The sequence below is a fragment of the Protobothrops mucrosquamatus genome, unplaced genomic scaffold, assembly GCF_001527695.2.
Source record: "Protobothrops mucrosquamatus isolate PMUCROS unplaced genomic scaffold, P.Mucros_1.0 scaffold_25, whole genome shotgun sequence".
NCBI lineage: Eukaryota > Metazoa > Chordata > Lepidosauria > Squamata > Viperidae > Protobothrops > Protobothrops mucrosquamatus.
Window position 1 is genome coordinate 218,136 of NW_015386101.1, and position 26,776 is coordinate 244,911.

Sequence of the window (26,776 nt, forward strand, 5' to 3'; positions counted from 1 at the left end):
AGAGAGAAAGACAGAGAGAGACAGAGAGAAAGACAGAGAGAGACAGAGAGAGACAGAGACACAGAGAGAGACACCGAGAGAGAGACAGAGAGAGATAGAAAGACAGAGACAGAGAGAGAGAGAGACAGAGAAAGACAGAGAGAGAGAAAGAAAGAGAGACAGACAGAGAGAGAGAGAGAGAGACAGACACAGAGAGACAGAGAGAGACAGAGAGAGACAGACAGAAACAGAAAGAGCTAGAAAGACAGAGAGACAGAGAAAGAGAGACAGAGAGAAATAGACAGAGAGAGAGAGACAGAGAGAGAGAGAGAGACAGAGACAGAGAGAGAGAGACACAGAGAGAGATAGAAAGACAGAGAGACAGAGAGAGAGACAGAGAGAGAAAAACAGAGAGAGACAGAAAGAGAGAGAGAGAGACAGACAGAGAGAGAGAGAGAGAGATAGAAAGACAGAGAGACAGAGAGAGATAGAAAGACGAGAGACAGAGAGAGAGAGAGAGAGAGACTTAGACAGAGAGACAGAGAGACAGAGAGACAGAGACAGAGAGAAAGAGACAGAGAGAAAGAGACAGAGAGAGAGATAGAAAGACAGAGAGACAGATAGAGAGGGACACAGAGAGAGAAAGAGAGAGAGACACAGAGAGAGAGACAGAGAGAGAGAGATTCAGAGAAAGAGAGAGAGACAGAGAAAGACAGAGAGAGAGAAAGAGAGAAAGACAGAGAGAGAGAAAGAGAGAAAGACAGAGAGAGAGACACAGAGAGAGAGAGAGACAGAGAGAGAGACATAGAGAGAGAAACAGAAAGAGAGACAGAGAGACAGAGAGAGGAGAAAAGAAAAGTTAGGTGAGATTCTCACGAATCTGAGACAAGGGTACTAGTGGCAGTGGGTCAGCATCCTGTTTTCTAGTGTGCAGAAGCCTCTTTGCAGGAAGTCCACATCTGGGGAATTGAATCACAAGTTTCCACTCCGGGTGGGTGATTTTTCTACTCTTCCATGAAGAGATCTTTCATTTATGATTAAGGCGCACACAGAATATTGATTGCTTGAATTCATGTGTTCAGGCACAAGTAAATGCTCCCAGTTTACACAAGTGATTGCCATATGTTGCCTTTATTTAAAAGAGCACCTCAAGTACATTTGTTTTCCTCCCTCCCTCCCTTTCTTTTACTTTCTTTCCTCTTTCCTCTGCCCTTTCTTCTTCCCTCCCTCCCGTTCTATCCCTCCTTCTTCCCTTTCTATCCTTCCTCCTTTCCTCCTTTTCTCTATTCCTCTCCCTACCTTCCTTCCATCCATCCTTCTTCTCACTTTGTCCTTCCTTCCTTCCTCCTTCCCTCTCTCCCTCCCCCTTCTATTCCTCTTATCTCCTCTTCTTTCTATTTCCTTCCTTCCTTCCCTCCCTCCCTCCCTCCCTCTGCAGACATGAGAGAACTGGACTGGCAGACTCCTTTGACACAAGACCACCAATACTGGAATGGCCAGTGACTTTGTGCTCCAATGCGCTATCGCAATCCTTTAAAAATCGCCATTCAGATTTTGGACCACTCAAGCCAACAGCTCACACTTTCCCCCTCCACCCAGACCAAGCAGAGCGGGAAGGCTTTTGTGGAGAAACACTTTCATCATTCCACCGACAGCTACATGAGTGTCCAGTTGGGGCAGGACAGACTCAGGCTTTGCTACACCAATCGGACCTTCCAAAAGGTCCTTCTGCCAGGCAGCCTGGCCTGAAGGGCTGGCCACTTCAGTTCCTTCAGAGAGCTTCAAAGTCAATGACCAGCTCGCTGCTCATCCTCGTACATCTGAAGGGCCAGCGTTTGGACTGGTTTGTGGGACGTCAAGGAGAAGATGCTGGACCTCAGTTTTCTGACCGAGGAAGAGTATGGCAAGCTGATGCGAGTGTTGCAGAGGGATGCAGAGCTCAAGAAAAAGGACGGTGATCGGATCAGGTAGGTAGGAGGGACCTGTTGACAGTGCATCAAACTATTCATGCGTGCAGAGATACAAGATTGACAGTTAGAACAATTAGCCAGTGGAACAGCCTGCCTCCAGAAGCGGTGAATGCTCCAACACTGGAAGTTTTTAAGAAGAGATTGGACAACCATTTGTCTAAAATGGTATAGGGTTTCCTGCCTGAGCAGGGGGTTGGACTCGATGACCTCCAAGGTCCCTTCCAACTTTATTATTATTATTATTATTATTATTATTATTATTATTATTACTACTACTACTACTACTACTACTACTACTACTACTACTACTACTATTATTATTATTATTATTATTATTATTATTATTATTATTACTATGTTTACCAGATGGTAGCAGAACTGAGAATTCTCCTTTTGAGAAACTAGAGAATTTATTTCTCCCCCCCCCTAGATCTGTACTTGTTAACCTTGGCCACTTTAAGAGGGATGGAATTCAACTCCCAGAATTCCCCAGCCAGCCACGCTCTTGAATTTACAGGTCTTTAATAGGGAGTTTCGTGATTTGTTTCTTTGGCACATTTTCAGCGGAAGATGTCCATCAAATATTAAGCCATGGTGCATGCTTTCTCTCGTTTTCTGTTTTTTTTTGCTCTTATCTTCTGCTTAGGCGGTTGCAAGGTTCGCTGAAGGATGAGAAGAAAAAGAAGTTTGTGACGGGCGAGTGGTTCCATGAAGCGAAGGCCCAGCGCTTCCGAGAGGATTTAGAAGGCCCAGATCTACTCCGAGCTTCCATTAGGAAGAGAAGCAGCCATTCTGACTGTGAGTGTTGAAGCATTTTGACGCCTAGACGAACATTCAAGTCACACTCAGCCTGAGGCTCCATCCACTCTTTCCTATTCTCAGAAACTTGGTTCAAATTTCGTTTCTGATTCAGCTCAAGGGGGAAACGCTAGCCCTGGTTCCCATCATAACAGGGTACAGGTAGGCCTCAACTTATGACAGTTCATTTAGTGCAGGGGTAGGCAACCTTGGCTCTTTAATGACTCGTGGACTTCAACATGGCATTTGAATAGAAAATATAAAGCCACCTCAACCTGTCGGAGCGTATATAACTCTGAAATTCTTACGTTTATCAGGACTCTGTTTCCAACCAGATAGTAAGTTGGTGAAGAGATTATAACTTTTAAAAAAGGTGGACCTTTAACCAAACAAAGAACCCAGCCAGAGAAACAGGTTGGACAAGTGTTGAGTTCAGAGTGTTATTTATAAGAACAGCAAAGTTTCTCCTTCCAAGTCATTGTTTTCTTAGGCTTGTATTGAAAACCACCTTTTAAATTTTGTTAAGGCTCAGGAACAGCTTTCCGTATAAGTCAGACAGACGACTTCCAGTAAGGAGAAAACCAAAAAGGAATGGCTTGCATATTAAGAACGATTAGACGAGATGGAGGAATGTTTGTTTTGAAATACTGTATATTCCTCAAGAGAAAAGTGGCAGTAAAATGGAACGTTACGAATGGTTATGAACTGAATGGCGTGAACAAGTTTAGACAAGTTGCTCTTATTCTTGTTCTTTTGTCTCAAATTTAAAAAAGAAGGGTGCCTGCATGGATCTCTTCCTAGTTTAAGATCTAAGGTGATCTTGAGTGTTGCTGCCAGACTGGCCAAAAATTGTGAGGATCTTGATCAGAGATCTGCATTTCTCAATATCAGCAACTTTTGAGGCGAACTAAAGAGAAATTTCCTGACAGTGAGAACAATCAGTGGAACAGCTTGCCTTCAGAAGTTGTGGGTGCTCCATCACTGGAGGTTTTCAAGAAAAGATTGGAAAACAGTGGTGGCGAACCTATGGCACGTGTGCAAGAGGCGGCACTCAGAGCCCTCTCTGTGGGCACGCTCACCATGCCCTGGAGATGGCAACCGTCCCTCTTCAACCAGCCGCCCACTAACTCGCTGAGGTCCCACATGGCTGGATGCATTCCAGCACCCATGCGCTCGCTGGCCTCTGTGTGCAGGGGCCGATGGTGTCAGGCAGCAGCCGCTCCGGCCCCTGCCTCACCTTGCCCTGTGACAATGGCACCCCCGCCCTGCCTCACCTTGCCTCGCCTTAACCCACAGGACGAGCCTCCTGCCCACCGCCCCACCTGCCAGAGACCCCCTGGATCTCCCCCAACCCTGCCCGGCCCCGACAGGCGTCCCTCCCCACAAACAACATCGAGGTGATCACGCCCACCTTGGCCACACCCACCCAATCTGCCATGACCACCACAGCCACGCCCACCCAGTGGGCCACACCCACCTGGCACCCGGCGATAAATAAGTGGGTTTTGGGTTGCAGTTTCGGCACTCGGTCTCTAAAAGGTTCGCCATCACTGGACTAGAAGACCTCCAAGGTCCCTCCCAACTCTGTTGTTCCATGTTCTATTGCACCCTATCTTGCCCCCTACCCATGTGATGCTTGAAATGAAACTTCCTTTGGCAGTTCAGTCCTAACAGAGGAGTTTGAAACTCTAAGGTTTCGTTGACCCCCAGCACTCTTTGCACGCTCTCTGCACAATTTACCTGGCCTGCATTATTTTCCTTTCGACTAGCAGAGCAAAAAGAAATAAAAAATGACTGTGTTCTTCTCTGCCAGAGCAAACAAGCACAGGGCATCTCCTTTTATGAGCCCTTACTCAGTCACCTCCTCTGTTTGCCAAGTTCAAATAACTTGGGTTCCAAACAGGAAGTTGCTGGCTTAATATCCTGCAATGGATTAACTCTGTTGACAGACTCAGTTCTGCCTTGTTTAGCTTTGATCTGGATTGGTTATTTGGCCTCCTGAAAGAAAAAGCCAAACTGGATCTCCAGGTAGGGTTTAAATAGGTGTTGAGGTGTTGAGTTTTGATAGAGTTTGCTGTTGTCAGCATCCTACCCATTGCCCATTTTCTCTTGTGCTGCATGTGCTAAATTTCTCAACTGTTGCTATGGCCCTGTCAAGTCTTAACTCTGGGCTAGCTTTAAACAGCCAAACATAACCAGCATTTTTGGGGACCGGGGTGAATTTCCAAGTACAGGAAGGTGGTAGATATACTTAAAGTTTTGCTCATTCAGTGCAGAGCAACCAAACACAAAATTACAGATTTTAACCCGCATGTTTTTTTTCCTTTGTTAAATTTCTGCAACATGAATTCTGGGAATTTTTTAATTCAAAAAAAAATAGTCAGAATAGAACAGAAAAACTTACAAAATTGGCAAAAACATCTTAAGGGAAAGAAACATTGGGACTGTGCATACATCTCTCTATATAAACACAGGCAATCCTACCAAAATAAATATTTTAAACATCCATGTTCATTCAATCTTGTTTGCCAAAGACTGCATTCGTATAATTGTTACCTTTTAGGAAAACTATTTAAAAATAGCTAGTATGATTATTTAAGACAGGGGTGTCCAACTTGATGTAGCTGGCTGGGGAATTCTAGGAGTTGAAATCCACGAGTCTTAAAGTTGCCAAGGTTGGACACTCCTGATAGAATAGAGTAGAGTAGAGTAGAGTAGAGTAGAGTAGAGTAGAGTAGAGTAGAGTAGAGTAGAGTAGAGTAGAGTAGAGTAGAGTAGAGTAGAGTAGAGTAGAGTAGAGTAGAGTAGAGTAGAGTAGAGTAGAACTGGAAGAGACCTTGGCGGTTTTCTAGTCCAGCCCCCTGCTCAAGCAGGAGAATCTATACCATCTCAGACAGGTGAATGTCTAGTCTCTTCTTAAAAAACCTCCAGTGATGGAGCGCCCACGATTTCTGGGGGGGCAAGCTGTTCCACTGGTTGATTGTCCTCACTGTCAGGAAGCTTCTCCTTAATTCCAGGTTGCTTCTCTCTTTGGTCAGTTTCCAACCATTGTTTCTGGTCCTTCCCTCTTGTGCTTTGGTGAACAACCTGGCCCCCTCTGCCTTGTGGTAGCCCTTCAGACACTGGAACACTGCTATCCTGTCTCCCCTATTTCTTCTTTTCTTTAGACTAGCCAAACCCAAGTTCTGTAGCTGTTCTTCGTATGTTTTGGTCTCCAGGCCTTTGATCATCTTAGTTGCTCTTCTCTGGATTTTTTCCAAACTCTTGACATCTTTCTTGTGGTATGGTGACCAAAATTTAAGAAATCATTGTTGAAGTTTACAAAGTTTCTTCTTTTGTCAGGTCAGCTTTTCAGCCAAAAGAGTTTCACCAAAGCAAGAATGTTTTGTGGTACGAGGCCTGGCTACTAACCACTGAGCCTGGCTCCAAATTCTTCTTTGTATCACTTTATGCATAGGTAGATGGATGGATGCAAATATAATTTGCATTTGCTATTAGGCAATATGGACAATAAAGCAACAGCAAGATTTATTCAGAAAGAGTACTTTTCCCAGTTGTTTGAAAACATTCAGTGAGGTGTCACCCCCAAAGTTGTTGATATGTACCAAGTGACTTGCAACACTGGCAGTTCCATTTTTGGAAGATTGCAATTAATTTTGGTGCAATTTCACTGGAATGTAATCCTGCCTTTAGGTCAAGGCCTGGTGGCTGGTTGAAATAACTTTAATGGGAATTTTTCCAGCAATGATGATGATGATGATGATATGATGATAATAACATGGTGATGAAGATATGATGATGATGATGATGATGATGATGATGATGATGATGATGATGATGATAATGATATGATGATACAGATGCAGTGATGATGATGGTGATGAAGATAGGATGATGTCAAAAGGATGATGTATGAATGATGAGGGGCGACTGAGTTTCTAGTGTATTCCTCAGCTATAGTAGCTGACTTTGGGCAGTCCCTCCCTCTCATCTCAAGATCCAGCATGGTGAAGGTGGTAGAGTAGGAACAGAGAGACCTCAGGCTAGTCCTTCTCCCCGTCCCCTCCTCCTCCTCAGCCTATCCCATAGGATTGATCTTGTAAGGCAAAAAGTGACTGCAGTGTACATTATCTGAAGCTTTGGGACGAAAAGACAAAATAAAAAGCAAAACTAAACTGTGGAAACAGTATGCTAGCATTGTGAACTTGCATCCTGGTAACACAACATGTTGTCATTTGCACACCCGGCTCTCGCCCATGAGTTCAGCTCCATGCTGCTTCCTGGCATGATCAGACTCATTTCCAGGGGGGAAAAAAACCACTATTCCAAAACCAATCTAACCTTTCAACGCTGCTGAATTACCATAGCGTGACTGATTGTTCGTCATTATTAATTGCCCTTTGTCTTACTGCAGGGAGGGCCGAGGAATTTTCCAAATGTAGCATTCTTAGAAAACAGATGAAACACGATTGGCTTTTCTCAACAGGTACCGATAATGAATTCATCCCCCAAATCGTGGAAGGTGGACAGGCAGCTGTTTCGTCTTCGTCTCCCTCAGAAGAAGGAAGGTAATTCTTAAATGCAAGTTGAAAGCACTAACCTAACAGTGTGTTCCTTGCTTAGCTGTGAACCTCTTATTACTAGTAGATGACATTTACATCCTGCTTTTTTCTCCAACATGGAGAAAATAGGATGAGCGTGGGCAAAATATAGGAGCTTCAGATGGAAGCTGAGGGCAGAAACTAGACAAACCCAAGAAAATTGGAGATAGAGTGGGTCAGTGGGCTTAGGAAGAAAAAGAAGAAGTGTGACAGCATAATAGTATTTGTTGTGGCACCTGCCTTATGGAACAACCTTTCCTGCTGATCCTTGGACAGCTCCAACTCCGCTGGTCTTCTAGATGGAAGGCCTTGCTTTTCTCCCAAGCATTAGGACCGAGATGTTAATGGAGTCTGGCATGTGAGTGTACTTGCTTTCTGCTGTTGAAGATTTCTTGGTTTCAAGCTGTTGGAAAAGGTTTAGAGTCACCTTGACTGGGTTTTTCATCCATAGTTGCTTTTACTGTATTTTTATTTTTTCCGCGTCTGTAATTTTCTGTTCTCCACTGGTGTTCCAATGCAACATGCATCCTTTCTTGATCACCCAGCACCAAGAGTTACCTTGGTTAAGAAGAGTGGTTACATCAATGTCCTTCATCAGTCAATCCATCCCTCCCTCCATCCCTCCATCCATCATCTTGAGAGGATTCTTGGGATAATGGGGCAGCCTGGGGGAAACTGCAGAATTGTGTTAGATAGAAGGAGACCTTCAGACCAAGTCAGGACGATGGTTTTGGTGCAAGAGAGAAGAATAGGAAATGAAGGCAAGATGGCGACCCCCAGGGGGAGGGCCTTCTCTGTGGGTGCCCCCGCCCTCTGGAACGAACTACCCCCCCAGATCCGGGTGATTCCGGATCTCCTGACTTTCCGCCGCGCCCTCAAGACATGGCTTTTTCAGCAAGCGGGCCTGGCCTAGGGAGGATTTTTAAATCGGGTTGATTTTTAGAAAATTTTAAATATCACAACTTAAAATATTTGGGTTTTAATTGGTTTTATTCGGCGGGGGTTGTGGGTTTGTTTTTGTTTTAAAAAATGTTGTGAGCCGCCCTGAGTCCCTCGGGAGAAGGGCGGGATACAAATTGAATAAATGAAATGAAATGAAATCTTCCAGTAGTGTGAGCAAAGCTTTTGCAATAAGAAATGCAGGCACAGCATGAGAAGTGAAGGAGGAAGATGCTCTGCTGATGGGATTCAAGGGCCCTCAGCAGCTCAGTTGCAAACCTGGAGGCTGCATTACACGGCGATTAATTTTAACCTTGGTCTGGCTAACGTTGGGTTCCCTGTATTGTGCAAATCCAGAAAATCCAGTCCTTCACCATCCCAGCTCAGCGTACTGCAGGAATGCAGTTGTTTTGTCTATTTATACTAAAGCAGAGTTATTTTAAAACCTTTTGCAGGAATTGCCAAGATAACTTTATCCTGTTAAGGTTTGGCAACGTATCAAGCCGTGTTTGTTTGTTTTTTTCCCCATATGTGATTCAGCAAAAGGCTTTTGTTTTGCACGCTGCTTTTGAAGTGGAGGGTGGGAGAGTTTGTTGGGCTATCAAGAAAGGAGGCATTTTGCATTTAAGCACCAGTGGGAATGGGTTCCTTTTGTATTTTATTTTTAATTGTGCCTCTCTTCCGGACTTTTCCCAGTGAGATTGTTGGAAGTCCATTGCACAACCAAGTTTGAAACCTAGAGACTGGGCAAGAAGTAAAACCTGCCCTGTTAAAGCCTCACTGCAAAAAATAGGCACTATTTGTTCTTTCAACTGGCAGGTAAACCTCAGCCGTCAATTCCGGTAGTGGTTTTGTGGACTGCAAAAAAAAAAAGCTTGCAAAGCCAGCTCGCAAAAGAAAGGCTAATAATAAATCTTTCCAGCTGAAATGCTGGAACGCTTTCATGCAGTTTGCTAGATTATTTATCTAGGAACCGAACAGCTTTGTGTTTCCTAGCAGTTCATTTGCCGAGAAACTAGATGGAAAAAAAAAACCTTGAGCATTTTGCAATTCAATACATCAAACATAATAGATTTACTTTTGGATCAGATTCTGGTTTAAATGGGGCTGATGTCTGGAGCACTTGGCTTCTCCTATATTTCAAATATTAATTTCCCACCTACTACAGGAAACCTTTTCAAGATGTTTGCATCTTGCAGCTGGGTTTACAATTCCAGCCCTGCTTTGCTTCAGTAGAACTGTTTTTGTAAACCAACCTTAGTTAAGTCTTCACCCAGCTACACATCATGGTCTATCCACCACTAAAGCTAGGTCTGCACAGAAGACTAAAGTTAAAGCCAACAGCCATGATTGTTGATTCCTGGCTGAATGTTGCCCATATACTGTATGTATGAACAAGTAGACATGGAAGAAAAATGTAGGGTCGCAATGGTATAAAATAGCCTTTTCTGGCTTGGAAATTACAGATTTCTTGCTTATGCAGTCCCCAGCACTTTAAAATTTAAATTTTAAAATTGTTTTAAAAATATTTTTTTAAAAAACATTTTAAGAAATATTTTTTTAAAAAGTAAAATTTAAAATTCCCAGCATTTTAAAATCAATCCATGGTCCTGCACTTGAGTGCATTTTAACTTGCCTGCAATGCTTGTATGGACTGGATTTAACACTATGCTGACCAATGCTTTTTTATCTCCTTTCCTTCTCTCCCAGAAGCCCCCTTTAAACTTATAGCCATCTAACAATGGTATATATCATGGTGCATAACAATGGCACAATCTCCTTTTTAAATATCAGTTCTTTGTACAGGAACGTGCTATAAAACCGTTCATTTCAGTGGTTCAGAATTCCTCCATGTTTTTTTAGACTTGGCCAAACTTTTCTAAGAGGACAGAAGCTGGCTGGAGAATTCTGGGAGTTGAAGTCCACAAGTCTTAATGTTACCAAGTTTGGAGATCCCTGATTTAGATCCTGCCAAACTGAATATGACTCTAGGAATTCCTTCACCCTCAAATCTATGGTGTTTCTTCTCTAGAAGAACAGTGGGAGAAACCATGAGAAGTAGCAACATGAGACAGCCTGGGTCCAGAAGCAAGATCCTTTCTCTCATTTCTCAAGTTCTGGGTCTTCTGATGAAATATCGTTCTGTCTCTACAGGTTGTATGAACCTGGTTTGAATTCTGCAGAAGGGCAACTGCTCAAGTCAAAGCCAAGAGTGAAATTGTCGGCCTGGCCTTCTTCTTTAGAAAAGGTAGTAAAAAAAAACCACAAGGAAGTAGCATGGAACCTGATCTCAAGAAACTGAGGTCTTTTTAGACATGTCCTCCACCTGAATCTCAACCTCATAGAGAGGGAATTGGGTAAGGGGAAACCCCCACCTCATTTGTTGGAAGCCAGAAACAAAGGTACAGACATCAGAATGCAAAATATCAGCGTTGGAAGGGACCTTGGAGGTCTTCTAGTCCAACCCTCTACTCAATCTGAAGGGGTGCCACAAAAAAGAGGGGGGCAGGTTGTTCACCAAAGCACTAGAGGGAAGGATGAGAAACAATGGTTGGAAACTGATCAAAGAGAGAAGCAACCTGGAATTAAGGAGAAACTTCTTGACAGTGAGGACAATCAACCAGTGGAACAGCTGGCCTCCTGAAATTGTGGGCACTCCATCACTGGAGATTTTCAAGAAGAGGCTAGACATTCACCTGTCTGAGACAGTATAGATTCTCCTGCTTGAGCAGGGGGCTGGACTAGAAGACCTCCAAGGTCCCTTCCAGCTCTATTCTATTCTATTCTATTCTATTCTATTCTATTCTATTCTATTCTATTCTTCATCTATTCTATTCTTCATCTACTCTACTCTACTCTACTCTACTCTACTATATTCTATTCTGTTCTGTTCTGTTCTGTTCTATTCTATTCTATTCTTCATCTACTCTACTCTACTCTACTCTACTCTACTCTACTCTACTCTATTCAAGTAGGAGACTTTAAGCAGGCAAATGGCTGTCCAGTCTCTTCTTAAAAACCTCCAGCGTTGGAGCATCCACAACTTCCAGAGGCAAGCTGTTCAACTGATCAATTGCTCTCATTGTCACCAACTTTATGCAGACAGATTTTTGTGCAATCAAGAAACCTTCCATGACTGGGATTTTTGACAGTTTGGACTTACCTACAGTTTGTGTGGAAGGGTGCATTGAAAAGCCCATTCATCCTTCTGCTAAATCTACTGAATGGAAGCTAAGATGAGATGGTGGGCATGTGTCCCCTTCATGCATTCATTTCCCATGTAGAGGGAACATCTAAAAAGAGCTCTCCATTCTCCATTTTGTCATTCCTGCCATTAAGGTTTAGTAGTTCAGTCCTTGGTGACCCCAAAAAATCCTAACAAACCGTCAACCTTTCTGTGTTGGTCACAAAAATCTGATCTTTTTTTCTTCTTCTTCAGAAATCCAGTGTAGAAGATGTATCTCCAGCAGACAGCGGGGTTGTGGTCAGTCCATTTGCGGCTACAAGGGAAAACTCAGAAGTTGGTAAGAAAACAAAGCATGGTCTACAAATCATGTTTTAAAAGTTTCAACTCAAGGAATGAGGTTTTTCACAAGGTATGAGGCAACACATTCCCACAGGGAGAGAATATGGCTAACTTTATTTCAGGGTGTTATTTTTAATGGTTGGAGAATAGGGCCCAAGTGTTATTACCCAAGTAAACAAGTTGTTGTGTGTTGCAAGTCTGCGTTTAGAGTTTTCTTGTTACTTTATCCTAAAACTATACATCAATTTATTTCTTCTGTTTTTCAGCTGACAATAAAATTGCACTACTAATGTTTAGCAATTTGCCACCCAGTTTCAGCAGTATTGATCTCAGATGGAGACTGGGAGGCTGACACCCAAATTGGATCTAAGAGACAATATGTAGTCAATGGATTCGTTGACCACTGCTGCTAGTGAAGAACGAACAGGATAAACCTCATGTTTCGGATCAGCTGAATATTTTAAGAACAATGATGGTGGTTTGAAAGAGCCCTGGTGGCGTAGTGATTAGAATGCAGTACTGCAGGCTACTTCTGCTGACTGCCGGCTGCCAGCAATTCGGCAGTTCGATTCTCACCGGCTCAAGGTTGACTCAGCCTTCCATCCTTCCGAGGTCGGTAAAATGAGAAGCCAGATTGTTGGGGGCCAGAGGCTGACTCTGTAAACCGCTTAGAGAGGGCTGTAAAGCATTGTGGAGTGGCATATAAGTCTAAGTGCTATTGTTATGGCTGTAGCTGATCGGATGTTGCATTAGGAGCCGTGGTGGCACAGTGGTTAGAATGCAGTATTGCAGGCTAACTCTGCCCACAGCCTGGAGTTCGATCCTGACTGGCTCAAGGTTGTCTCAGCCTTCCATCCTTCCGAGGTCAGTAAAATGAAGATCCAGATTGTTGAGGGCAAGAGGCTGAGTCTGTAAACCACTAAGCGAGGGTTGTAAAGCACTGTGAAGCGGTATATAAGTCTAAGTGCTATTGCTATTGAAATTGAGACCTACCCTATATTGTTTCCTTCTGTCTTATTTCCATTCTATTCCAGATTAAGCGGACTTTGCCCATTTTCAAACTGAGCAAGCATTTAGCCAAGAAGTGAAACCATAACCTAAATCGGAGATTAGGCCACTAACAAATCTTGTATAATCAAGGTTCCTCTTCTCTTTTGTTTGAATAGAATGCTTTTTCTTTTTTTGGCTTTGTTAAACCATGGTTTCTTCTCCCACTTCAATTGGGAAACTATGATTTGCTATTTGACTGCAGACCACAGTGGTAACCCAATCAGAGCTTAACTTTGAGATGTCTCCACTTCTCTGTTGTGACAACTTAGCGGACTTATCTGGATGTGGTGGCAGATAAAAGCTGGGTTACAAGCAATATTGGACAGATTGTTCCATCATTTACATTAATAGCCGCACCATTTTTATGTGGAGGCGCTCTTGGAAATTTAAAAATAGTCCAATGTGGACATGAACAATGCCCCTTGCCAGAATTAATATCCTGAGACCTATTTGAAGATACCAAATGTGGTCCCAACCTTAGTACCATTTATCCTTTTGTGATTGTAAGCAACAATTCGTTTTAGATGGATGGGTACCATGTTTGCTTAACACACATCACAAGGGAACATATAGGACTTTCCCCATAATGATGGTGTCCAGATATTTTGTTCTTCAGCTTCTAAAATTCCTACGATTCTGAGAAATGGTGGATAGTCCAATGTGTGTGGAGGACCCCTGTTTGGACTAACTGGTGTGTAAACTCAGGTCTTTCACTACAGTTCTGGAGATTCTTTCTTTTGTCTTTTTCCCATAGGGTGTGAACTCTCACCAGGGAGCTCCACCAAGCTTCTTGATGAGTTGTCTTACTCAGTGGGAGATGATGTTTCTAACACTGTGGAGGATGCCCCTGATGGTGTTAAGGAAATCAGAGGATTTCAACCAGCTCTTCAAAAGGAATTCAGCCCACCTAGCAGAATACCAGTGAACAGAAAATCAAGCAAACCATTATTCTCTCCCAACTTCACCCACAGCGATGGAGCTAAGAAATCTGGGCTGGGCTTAGAGAAGACACAAGTCTTGAAGGTTTTCAAATTCCCACCTGTAGGAGAGGAAAACGGTCCTCCACTGAAACCGGATGCCAATCACATTATCGTTTCATCGGTCAGTAACAAGGATGAGGAAATTGGTGTCGACCATGCACACTTCAAAAACCTGAAAAACTTTTGGGAGAAAGGTGGTGATTCTCTCTTGGCTAGCGACACAGAAGAAAAACTAATGGAAAAAGCCAACCCCACAGAGGTCAATGGGAGGCCACCCAGACTGAACCGGTCTCTCTCAGCCCAGTCCAATCAAGGCCAGACGAGCGATGACAAGCTTAGTTCCAACATGAACACTAAAATCAGAATCGTCTACAACAGATCCGTGATCTTGTCTTCCAGTGAAGATGAACCTCTTTATACCAGCCCACCAAGGAAAGGGTCAGGCTCCCACATCCCCAGATCGTCCTATGGCAGACGCAAAGGCTCAATGGGAAATCGGAACCATCTAAGTGAGGGGAACGGGAAGCAGTCTTCAGTGGAAGAAGAACGGAAAGTCCAGCGTTCCACCAAGAGATCAAAATTACCGGTTTGGGTGCCTTCGGTCAAAATAGAGGCACCCATCAAAGAACCGAGAGGGATCATTTATGAGCCAGAGATTCCTGCCGATGAGTTTGTCATGATCGAAGAAAACAAACGTAAGATGGATTCCTTGGCAGGAAGGGTTCAGATCTTGATCGAGTCCGTACCATCAGAGGAGATGGATCCAGGGGTTGATGTTGTAGAAAGATGTCCTGATCTGAACAATCTGCAAACGACTGAGATCCTGCATGAAGCTGAACTATGTAGTTTTATGGAGGACCTTCCAGAAAGCCAAGCAGATGATGAGAATCAAGACGCTCAAGAAGTGAATAATTATGTGCCTTCAGGTACTGACGTTTCCTGGTTAAATAAAATAATTGCATTGGCTGGTAGATGTATAGACACACACAGAAATATAAAACCTACCCACACATACACATATAATGTACGTACAGCAGTCCATATATTATGCAATTATTTATCTACTCAATAACATGTTTTTCCTTGTTTAAACCATTTGATATACACAGCATAATTGCATTCCCTCGTTATTTGGAGTTGACCTCTTACAATTCCCAAAAATGGTTACCAAATTGCAATGCTTTTTATATGGCAGAAAGGAAAATCGTTAACTATATGACTGGAAAAGAATGGTAGCAACTGTGCTGAGTATCAAGGAAATATAAATCAAATCAAAATTATTTGTCATCCTGGTTTATTCCTCCCCCCCCCCTCCTTCCAATTCCGTTCGAGAATGTCAGTCTGGCACACCAATTAAAATTAAGATATTAAAATATCTAGGCTACTAATAACTGCTACACATTGCTAGCCTGTGATCATCAAGAAAATGCTGATATCGTTTGGTTGCTACAGACAAAAGCTCACGTAGTTTTGTCTGAAAATTTGGTGGTGAATTCATCTTAAAGAAAATGTGAGCAGTTCCAGTTGTCTCTCTGAAGCAGCACAACAGCTTTCCTAGCAACAACAGTGGATAAAAATCATTAACTTTGATTGCATTCCAGCAGAACAGAGAAATTCTTCTCATTTTTTCCCCTGCCAGTCCTAATTGAATGTAAGGAAGGAAAACCTGCTTTTAGAAATGCTTTCAAGGGACAATAACATGTCAGAGGGTAAGGAGAGGATGTGTGGGAATGTTCTTTAAAGTATTATGGGACAGCCAAGAATTGCATTCAATATCTTAACAATCCTCTCGTCAAGTCCCCAATGCATCACTAGTGGGCCTTTCTCCATAACTATGACCACTAAGAAAGAGTCCCACTAGTGGGAAAGGAGTGGTGAATTTTGTAGAAGACGACCTCCCAAGTTCTCTGCCAAGAAATTCACACTGTTTCAAAAACCACAGTTGCAGTTTGCAGTAGAATTTGTATCTGAACACAGAACACCCTGGTGTAGCTTTCAAGTCTTGTTAATGCTTGAAATTGCATTAGTAGCCATCATAAAGTAATTAGGGTTTGTATAGATAATGCTCGTGGATCATTGTTGTTCTCCAGGGTGATATCCACCAGCAATATCAACCAGACTTTGACTCTGGAGATGCATCAATACACAACTACTCTTCTGTTTTGCTTTTGGTTGCTGTTATGTGATCGCATTAGAGTCAGGACATCTAGACCAGGGTTGGGCAGCCTTGGCTCTTTGATGACTTGTGGACTTCAATACCCAGAATTCCTGAACCAGCCACTCTGACTCAGGAATTCTGGGAGCTGAAGTCCACGAGTCATAAAAGAGCCAAGGTTGCCTAACCCTGGACTCTAGACTGATCTGGACTTGAGATAAGCAAGAAACTTAATTCCTTCTAGCTCTCTATACTTTAAAATTCATATAGGTAGTCCTGAACTTAACGGCCACAAGGACTACCTGGTTATGGTTTGTCACCTGGCTTTTTTTTTGACCCCTCTGTGGATCCGTCCCCTCCTTAGAGACAATTAGTTAAGCTTCGGAATCTGTGAAGCCCAATGTCTGCCATTGTTCCACACCAACCAATGGACTTCCCTATGTTCCAGAAGGAGAGGTCCCTGCTGCTCCTGTTTTCAAGAAAATAAGGCGCACCAACGGCTGCAATCTTGCAAAAAGCATGGTCAACCTTTACACAACCACTGAAAGTAAGTAGCGGTAGCTACTTAAAATCCAGCTTTTAAAAGAAACAAAAATTTGTCTATGGAGATTCTTTGGTTGTCCCAAAGGTGCTCTTTTTTTCAGGAGGCAACTGGACTTTCTTGTGTTTCTTTGAAGACGTTTCGCTTCTCATCCAAGAAGCTTCTTCAGCTCCGACTGGATGGTGGAGAATGGAAGGATTTATACTCCTTGCAGACAGCTGGTCATTTGCCTTCTTTTGGAGAGTCGTTGAGGCCATTTGGAGGTTTATCTGTGTCCTCAGGATCACCTGCATCTGTCTTCAACAGCGAAGGGACCCAGGGTAGAAAAAACATCCTGCAGCCATGAAGGCTCCACACCCATTTGCACTACTCAGCTGACTCTGAGGACACAGGTAAACCTCCAGGTGGCCTCAACGACTTTCTAAAAGGATGCAAATGACCAGCTGTCTGCAAGGAATATAAATCCTTCCATTTCCCACCATCCAGGCAGAGCTGAAGAAGCTTCTTGGATTAGAAGCGGAACGTCTTCAAAAAAAACCACGAGAAAGTCCAGTTCCCTCCTGAAGAAAAAAAAAAAAAAAGCATATTTGGGACATTCAAAAGTTTGGTTTTGACCACTGGAGGGAGACAAATCTAAAGAGAAAAGATGCAATAAATAGCTATTTATTCCTTCCTCTCCCCCCCCCCCTCTCTGCTCTTACCATGCTACCCTCAAGTCTCTCACAATTCGGGAGGAAAACACAATGCACAAAATTAATACTCTGCTGCCTTGTTCAAAAGGCTGTGCCGTTTCTTGACGGGGTCTTGGTACCAGGCCTGAAAAGTGTCTGCCCGGGGTGGGTGGGGGACTACAACTCCCAGCATTCTCAGCCAAGATATTTCTCTCCCCCATCCCTCCAGTGATTTTTGGCATTTGGGGGAATTATTATATTTCTGTCGTTCCTGGAGAGATGATTCCTGCAAGCCATGTCTTATTAACCTTGCAACTTAGCAAGAGAGAACATCAAAAGCGTGTCTATTTTTGTTCCTAGCTTACACGAAGCCCCAAGTGCTGAGTCATCAGTACCTTGAGCCTGAGCGAGCCAAAGACCTCAGCAGATCCTCTCCTTTCCTCCTCCTCTCTGAGGTAAGTTGATATTTTATTGGTATTGTTCCTCTAGTAGATGTTTTTAACATCACCATCATCCCCAATAACTTGTCTTCTCCCCCTTGGATCTCCAATTTAATCCCCAGAGGGACAGCTTGTGAGGTAGGCAAATTGAAGGATTAGACCGAAGTCATGGCTGAAAGTGCATTTAAACCTCAGTCTCCTTTTTCCCAGCCAGCTTCATAAACAGTTGCCTCGGGTTGGTTTTCTGGATGGAGCTGAGACCTTTGGGTGCTTCTTAAAAGTAGGATGTGCGGCCCATCCATCAGAAGGAAGGGCTCAGAGGATCCAGAAATTTGGGATGGGATCATAGGATCATGAAATCCTTGCGAGGAGAAACAGTGATTGATTCGTTCATCGGAAAGTTCTGCTAATGGGACAGTTCGGTTTTTGAAGCGCTGATGTGACCCAAGAATAATGTTGCTTTGTTAGCTCTGTTGGGGATCCATCTGTATAGGGCTGTAAGTTTTTATATGGTGCCAGATTTAAAGTCTCTTTTGATGTGCTTTGCAGACCGAATCAGACACGGCTTCAGAAATCAGCTTCCAGTTCAACAGGCATAAGAAGACATCAAGCGTGGGCAGTCATTCCTCTGACATGGCGTCTGTTTCTTCGGTAGGTTCTTGAGATGTTGCTTCTGCAAGACAGTCTTGTAAAAAAACCACTTAGCTCCTCCAAAATCATTCTAATTCTTTTCCACCCTCTTCTCACCACCCTGATTAGAACAGAACAGAATAGAATAGAATAACAGAGTTGGAAGGGACCTTGGAGATCTTCTAGTCCAGTGGTGGCGAACCTATGGCATGGGTGCCAGAGGCGGCACTCAGAGCCCTCTCTGTGGGCACGCGCGTCGTCGCCCCAATCCTAGACCTTCAGCTGGGTTTTATAAAACCTTTTCGCTTTAGGCCTCCGCTGCCGTGTGCAAAAAAAAAAGGTTCAGTCAATTTCAACTTATCGCGGGAAAACAAAGTTCTTGCAAAGTTGGAATTGACTGATTGAACTTTTTAGTCCCACCCAGTCTGCCGTTACCACTGCAGCCACGCCCACCCAATGAGCCACACCCAGCCAATGGGCCACACCCACCTGGCACTCGACGATGCATAAGTGGGTTTTGGGTTGCAGTTTGGGCACTCGGTCTCTAAAAGGTTCGCCGTCACTGTTCTAGTCCAACCCTCTGCTTAGGCAGGAAACCCTATACCATTTCAGATAAATGGTTGTCCAATTTCTTCTTAAAAACTTCCAGCATTCACAACTTCTAGAGGCAAGTTGTTCCACTGATTAATTCTTCTAACTATCAGAAAATTTCTCCTTAGTTCTAGATTGCTTCTCTCCTTGATTAGTTTCCATCTGTTGCTCCTTGTCCTGCCTTCAGGTGCTTTGGAGAATAGCTTGACTCCCTCTTCTTTGTGGCAGCCCCTGAGATACTAAAAGACTGCTATCATGTCCCCCCTCGTCCTTCTCTTCATTAAACTAGACATACCCAATCCCATCAACCGTTCTTTATATGTTTTAGCCTCCAGTCCCCTAATCATCTTTGTTGCTCTTCTCTGCACTCTTTCCAAAGTCTCAACATCTTTTTTACATCGTGGTGACCAAAATTGGATGCAGTATTCTGGCTTATCTGAAAGCTTCCTGAGATACTCAGGTATTAGTTAAATGTCACAGTCTTAAATATCAAAACTCACTTAACAAATTTTTCACTTCACAACTTAAATTTTGGGGTGAATTGTGATGGTAAGTTGAGGACTACCAGTAGTTGCATTAGGAATTACTGATTTACTGGTTACTGATTTTCAGATTAGAAAATCTTCTGATTATTACTGCGCTAGACCAGATGCTTCCAGCCCTTATATTCCATGATTCTACTTGTAGATCTCTGGATGAGAATCTGTGCAGTAATTCATGAGCTCTTGGTTCAGTTGACCTGATTGGGTTGATCCAAGCCAAGTGCAGATTACCTTAAATTCTGTCTTAAGTAAGACAAAGGAAGTTCATTACAATGTATGCACTGTGTGTGTCCTTCTCTGGCAAATTATTGTGAGTGTAACTGATGCTGATTCAATCTGAAGGATCTTTCTGCGTAATTAGTTCCCTCTTCAAAAATGGCAGCGACTCAAAGTTTTCAAAGGTTAGGGTTGAATTTGAACTTGAGAAAGTTCAGGAGATTTTTTACCTAATTCTGCCCAAGTTATATCCCAGATCTAAGTCTTTGAAATAACATTAAACTTCTGCTTGAAGCAAGAACGTACGCTGAAATGATGGAGACTTGTTAAACATCTGGTGAACTTTCTATGTTGTACTCACAGATAACCTTATGGTCTTCTCCTCTCTCTAGGTGAGTGGCAGTGTCCTGAGTGTGTACAGTGGTGATTTTGGCAGTGTCGATGCTCAGGGGCTGGTCCAGTTTGCCTTGGATTATGATGAGAAGAACCAAGAATTCCAAATTTTTGTTTCCCAGTGCAAAGACTTGGCAATTGTGGATGAAAAAAAAGGAAGGACAGATCCGTAAGTGAACTCTAAAAAAAAAAAAAATCTTAGCAATATCTACTGTCCTAATTTTTTTGTTAAGCATTGTTTCTTTGTCTGGAATTTGATTTGCAATATCCTGATACCGGAGAATCCTCTAAGAATTTTACTTCTGTCTCAGTTCGGCTGGACAGAATGGGACAACTCGCCCCTGACAACTCGTCCTGGCCAACACTCCACTTGAACTTTGAACCTAAAGCAAGACAAGGCCCTCTGCAATTCACTTGTCCCTCTCTTGAGTTGTCCAGCAGTGAAATGTCCCACAACGAGTTGGCTGCAGTGAGTTGTCCAAAATCCTGCTGGGACTCCTTGTGAAATTAATGGATTTGGTGAGCAAACTTACGCAAGGATGATCTGGCAAGGAAACATCTTCCAGAGGACACAATACCTTCAACAACTTAAGGACAGGCACTTTGTTTTTACCAATATACCTGACAAAGGCCTTCTTAAATTTTGGATGACCCTAGCAGAAATGTTCAGATTAGAAAAATGGGCAAGCGTAGCTTTTGTCCAGGGTTGTCCCCAAGTCCATTGAATCATCAGAATACAGAAGCCAGATCATCTCTGGTTGATATCCAAGAACCTGGTCCGTTGAATTTTTCACTTAGTGACCATCTCTTTCCAGATACGTCAAAACCTACCTGCTTCCAGATAAGGCAAGGATGGGCAAGAGAAAGACATCAGTGAAGAAAAGAACCATCAGCCCCATTTACAACGAGGTGTTGCGGGTAAGAAAAACAAGGGTTGGCTTAGGGAGATTAGAAATAACAGAATAACAAAGTTGGAAGGGACCTTGGAGATCTTCTGGTCCAACCCCCTGGTCAAGCAGGAGACCCTATACCACTCTAGACAAATGGCTGTCCAGTCTCTTCTTAAAAACCTCCAGTGATGGAGCACCCACAACTTCTGAAGGCAAGCCATTCCACTGGTTAATTGTCCTCACAGTCAGGAAGTTTCTCCTTAGTTCTAGGTTGCTTCTCTCCTTGATTAATTTTCATCCATTGTTTCTTGTCTTGCCTTCCAGTGCTTTGGAGAATAGGTTGACTCTCTCTTTTTTGTGGCAGCCCCTCAAATACTTGTACACTGCTATCATGTTCCCCCCTCCCCACAGTCCTTTTCATTAAACTAGACATACCCAATTCATGGGTCTTAGGTCTTAATTCTAAGGTGTTTCCCAAAACACCTGCGCTACAGGTGACTTTAAGTGTATCCGTTTTCCTTTTACCTTCTCCCCAGTATAAAATACAGAAAGTGGTTTTGCTGATTCAAAAGTTGAACCTGTCCGTGTGGCACAACGATCCCTTGGGAAGGAACAGTTTCTTAGGCGAAATGGAAATTGACTTGGCCAGCTGGGATTGGAGTAACAATAAATTAAACTGGTACATGCTCAAACCACGGGTAAGTGCAGCTCGGCTGATACTCTGCTTTAGAAGTTGGTACCTCTGATGACTGAACCATCTGTGGTCATTCCTGAAGTTGACCCTATCATGGCCTTTTCTTTTCCAGAGCCTCTCCGCCATCAACGGCATTGACCATCGAGGGGTGATGAATCTTTCCATCAAATATGTCCCCCCAGGAAGTCTAGGTAAGAAACAACAAACCTCAGCTCAGTTGTTTTCAGAAAAACCAACTGATATTATCAGAACAGAAATAGGCACTATAAAACCCCTGGTGCTGCTAAACAAACGGAGGTCCTTTTCCTACCTTTATTTTATTCAAAGAAGCAAATGAATAAATGGAAGTCTGGTGTGCTGTGTGGGGAACTCCATTTTTATTTCCAGAAATGCTTCGGTGACCTATCAAGAGCCCATGGATAGTCTTTACAAATTAAAGAATGTGTGGAAGTGTCCACAATTGTCATCTGAAGCAGTTGTGGTGGAAAGGAGCTAGCAGGAAAGCGTCCTTACCACTTTGTCTTCTAATAAATGGATGCTCTGTAGACATTTGATGATGATTTAAGCCCCTCACTCTGTTGCAGTCACATTGGGAGAGTGTCCACAACAAGCTTTTATACTTTCACTAGGTGAAGCCAATGTAAGAAGGGTCCAAATCTGGAGCTTCCTGATTCTATCTGAGAACAAGTAGCTGGAATAGATACTCCCAGATATTTCAGTGTTATAGAAAACATAAAGAGGTCCATTATACCCAAACAGTGGCCAAATGGACTGAAAATTGGAGGGGTTGAAATGTCTACGAAGCCTGGAAGGATGTAGATTGGGGGGGAAATGAGCTAGATTCAATCACCTGTTTTTCTAATATTCTTAAATTTATGGATGTTCTTGCATTATTTATTCACTTTCCATGTTCATGATACATCATGGCAGGGCGCAAAAGTCCCCCGTCCGGAGAGGTTCATATCTGGGTGAAGGATACCAAAGATCTCCCACAGTTACGCCCTTCTGGAGTAGACTCCTTTGTGAAATGGTAGGTGTGCCATTTCTGGGCTTCTGATCTTTCCTCTGAGGGATCGATGCCCGATTTAAGTTCATGTTTTGAGCAACCGTATTTGAAAAAAAAAATAATCAAGGTTTGCTGGATCACAGGGGATGCAGGCTCAGAGGGCATCAAGGTAAGGAAATATGTCCAATTTTGACGTGAGAAATTTTGCAAAAATAATCTTAAGGACTTTGGTTGAAGAACAGCTATACAGGCGGTCCTTGACCTACGACCACAATTGAGCCCCAAATTTCTGGTGCTAAGTGAGACTTTTGTTAAGTGACTTTTGCCCCATCTTATGACCTTTCTTGCCACAGTGGTTAAGTGAATCAGCACAGTTGTGAAGTTAGTAACCTGGTTAAGTGAAGCTGGCTCCCCCATTGACTTTGCTTGTCAGAACATTGCAAAAGGGGATCACTTGACTCCGGGACACTGCAACTGTCATAAATACAAGTCAGTTGCCAAGCCTCTGAAATTTGATCACATGACCATGGGGATGCTGCAATGGTCGTAAGTGTGAAAAATGGTCATAAGTCACTTTTTTCAGTACTGTTGTAATTGCAAACCGCCACTAAATGAACTGTTGTAAGTCTATCTTGATCTACTATCTTGATCTACCAAACCAGGAGTCTCTATATTGAATTTTGATATGGCTATGAACCTAGCCTTAGTCAAGTCACTCTCCATTAGAGTAGTCACCCTATTTATCACATATGGGATTAATGTTGTTGTTGTTGGTTGTGAAGTCATGTCCGACCCATCGCGACCCCATGGACAGCGTTCCTCCAGGCCTTCCTGTCCTCTACCATCTTCTGGAGTCCATTTAAGTTCACGCCTACTGCTTCAGTGACTCCATCCAGCCACCTCATTCTCTGTGGTCTCCTTCTTCTATTGCCCTCCATCTTTCCCAGCATTAGGCTCTTCTCCAGTGAGTCCTTCCTTCTCATTAGGTGGCCAAAGTACTTGAGTTTCAACTTCAGGATCTGGCCTTCTAAAGAGCAGTCGGGGTTGATCTCCTCTAGGACTGACCGGTTAATAAATGAGGGGTTAATAATTATGTTGCTGGACCGTTCTAGCAAAAGATGCCTATAACTCTTTGAAAACAGCAAAGAAAATGTTAAATATCAGATGTTGGGAAAACATGTAGATTTTAAACCTGAACTTTTCTTATTAGGTATAATGCCCGAAAAGATTGATAAGCAAAGTATATACATGATTTTTACATGTGATAACAGCGGCAAGAATCATATTCACACAACACTGGAAAAATGAAGAAATACCACCAGAGGGAGAAATAATTAAAAAAATACAGAATGTGCAGAAATGGACAGACTTACTCTGAGGTCGAAAGAAAAAGAAGAAACAGAATACTTTCAAACTTGGGACTTATTTTATCAGTGGCTGAAGAAAAGAATAAAGGATTAGGAATTAAATTCGTATTAGCTGAATGATAAACTCAGACAATACGTTTGTTGAATAAGTACTGCTGAATTATATGAAAAAATTAAATAAAAACTTTGTAAAAGAAAATGTTAAATATCAGGAAACATCTGTTCCACCCAAGCTAAAATGCTGGTCTCTTTTTTTTTAAGCTACGTGCTTCCAGACACCAGCAAGAAAAGTTATCAAAAAACCCGAATTGTCAAGAGAGACTCCAATCCCGTCTTCAACCACACCATTGTGTATGACGGATTTCACACGGAAGATCTGAAGGATGCCTGTGTGGAACTGACGGTCTGGGATCATGAAAAGCTCACCAATCACTTTCTTGGAGGGATCCGGCTAGGAATCGGGACGGGTAAGTCAACGGTGCCTGTATCTCTTTGCTTCATTTTCATTCTCCCCTAGTAGAACATCTGCCCAGAAATATAAATATATAATTTGGCAGGCTAAAGTTAACTGCGGTGAGCAGCTAAGTGGGGATGTGCAGATACACAGGCGGTGGTGGTAGGAAGCATGGAGAGGCCTAAGCACTTCACAAAAATTAAATTTTAAAAAATTGAAATGATTGAGGTTTATGGCAGAGTGGAGATGGAGATGGGGAGGCAAGTCTCTTTTAAGGGTGAGGGGGGGGGGAGAGGAATAGGTTATGCCAGTGGTGGTGAACCTATGGCACGGATGCCAGAGGCGGCACTCAGAGCCTTCTCTGTGGGCACGCGCGCCGTCGCCCCAGTCTTAGGCCTTCAGCTGGGTTTTATAAAACCTTTTCACTTTAGGCCTCCACCGCCATGTGCAAAAAAAAAAAAGTTCAATCAATCAGTCAATTTCAACTTCTCGCAGGAAAAAAAAAGATCTTGCAAAGTTGGAATTGATTGATTGAACTTTTTAGTCCCACCCAGTCTGCCGTTACCACCGCAGCCACGCCCACCCAATGGGCCACACCCACCCAATGGGCCACACCCACCCAATGGGCCACACCCACCCGGCACCCAACGATGTATAAGTGGGTTTGGGGTTGCAGTTTGGGCACTTGGTCTCTAAAAGGTTCGCCATCACTGGGTTATGCACAACTCATATGTTAGTTGAGCAGTCTGGAGGTTTTTCCAGTGCAAATAGAACACTCAGGCAGCCTAATCTGGATTAGTAAAAGAGGAATATGCGGTTTAAAGCAGCTATTGTTGGCAATTGCAATTGCAATTACCATGACAATTTGTTTTTGTTTTTTTCACAAAATCCATCCATGGATCTTGCCTAGTTTTGACCCACAAAGAGGAATGCTCAAGAGTTGGACTCTCATTCAAGGCTATCATTTCTAAAGTGTTTTATTGCTTCTTGCTTTGGCCCAGGCTTCAGCTATGGAATTGCTGTTGACTGGATGGATTCCACACAAGAGGAAGTAGCCTTCTGGCAAGAAATGAGGTCAACGCCCAACGAATGGATCGAAGGCTCACTCCTTTTGCGCTCCTTGGCTGGGAAAAACAAGCTGAAGTGACACCTCTGAGAGTTCAGCTACGTGGCAGGGAGAACACACAGAGAGGCCAGCTTTGATTTGTTGTCAGGTACATAAGAATGCAAAAAGGGAGCCAAAAATTAAGAAAGACACTGATCCAAGAGGAAAGGTGCGAGCATCACACCTCGTTTTCATAAGGCGTGGGAGAGCTACTCTGTACATCGGCGGTACAGATGTTGACTTAAGGGCCAGAAGGCAGGGCTGAAGAGGTGGGGATGTGGGATGGAGATGACTAATGCAACCATTTTTTGCTTTCCCTCACATGGAAAGTTGAACTAGAATTGTGGTTAGCAGAAGCCTCCCCCAATCAACTCATTGTGCACCTCTTAAAAACTCTCTACTGGGATGACACTGTTGGAGATGAATGATTTTATTCTGAGCCAAAGAAGGAAATCTTGTCTAAGTGATGCTACGATCACTTAAGAGCCAGGATGGAATCATGGACTTTAAGGAGCCCTTTAAGGTCTGCTAGGTCAACCCCTGCTCACTGCAGGAACCAAGATTAAAGTGTTCCTAGCAGATGGCCATCCAGCCTCACCTTGGACAGCTCCAACGATGGCAAGGTCTCTTGGTAGTTCTTTCCGCCGCTCTTTACTATTATGAAACTTGTTCTGAAATTCAGGCAGAGCCTGCCTCCTATGATTTCACATCTACCTCTTTGGAACCTGAGAAAACAAGACGGGCATCTGACAATTGACGGACGCTTGCTTTGGTAAGTGAGCGAAGGGATAACAAGACTTACGCGACACAGACAGAGGAACTCAAGAGAGGAAACCAGAACTTGGAGGCTCTTCATTTTTATTTAGCAGGATTTTAACTTTCCACTTGCAACTTAAATCAGAACATTCCTTTTCAGGATGATTTCAAAGCTAAAGGTAGCATTTCAGCAGGCTGGTTGTTTTTGTTTTTTTTAATGCATTAGCTGTGATAAATCTGTTCATTGTGAGCTGGGAATTCTTTTTAATGAATGGCTGGTCACCCTCTCCTGGCCATTACTTTTAAGCACACTTAAAAAAATACTTCACGCTCTGTGTTCGCTATTCTTCTCTTTCCTACAACCCAGCCTTACGAATTGTGGTTATCTAAAAAGGTCTGTTGTTTTATGTATCTGATCAAATGGACTACAGTCCGTACAATGTCACATCATAATAAACGTGTTAGTCTTTAAGATGTCAAAA

General features: G+C 43.1%; 1 protein-coding gene across 1 annotated transcript; it reads left to right on the top strand.

The window, feature by feature from the left end:
* Positions 1–1,424: 1,424 nt before the first annotated feature.
* LOC107303161 (synaptotagmin-like protein 2) lies at positions 1,425–26,776 on the top strand. The gene is made up of 16 exons (XM_015832363.1): positions 1,425–1,946; positions 2,596–2,747; positions 7,234–7,315; positions 10,442–10,535; positions 11,727–11,811; positions 13,618–14,769; positions 16,447–16,545; positions 17,571–17,665; positions 18,200–18,301; positions 20,022–20,191; positions 20,838–20,940; positions 21,449–21,610; positions 21,719–21,797; positions 22,537–22,636; positions 24,241–24,446; positions 25,435–26,776. The coding sequence occupies exons 1-16, from the start codon at positions 1,846–1,848 to the stop codon at positions 25,578–25,580; spliced, it is 2,928 nt and encodes a 975-aa protein (XP_015687849.1). The 5' UTR covers positions 1,425–1,845; the 3' UTR covers positions 25,581–26,776.

Bases quoted from the DNA above. Each gene is read 5' to 3' on its own strand.
- LOC107303161 (XM_015832363.1), top strand. From the start codon at position 1,846: ATGCTGGACCTCAGTTTTCTGACCGAGGAAGAGTATGGCAAGCTGATG. The intron at 17,666-18,199 runs GTAAGTTGATAT...TGTGCTTTGCAG, and splicing joins CTTTCCTCCTCCTCTCTGAG to ACCGAATCAGACACGGCTTC. The intron at 24,447-25,434 runs GTAAGTCAACGG...GCTTTGGCCCAG, and splicing joins CCGGCTAGGAATCGGGACGG to GCTTCAGCTATGGAATTGCT.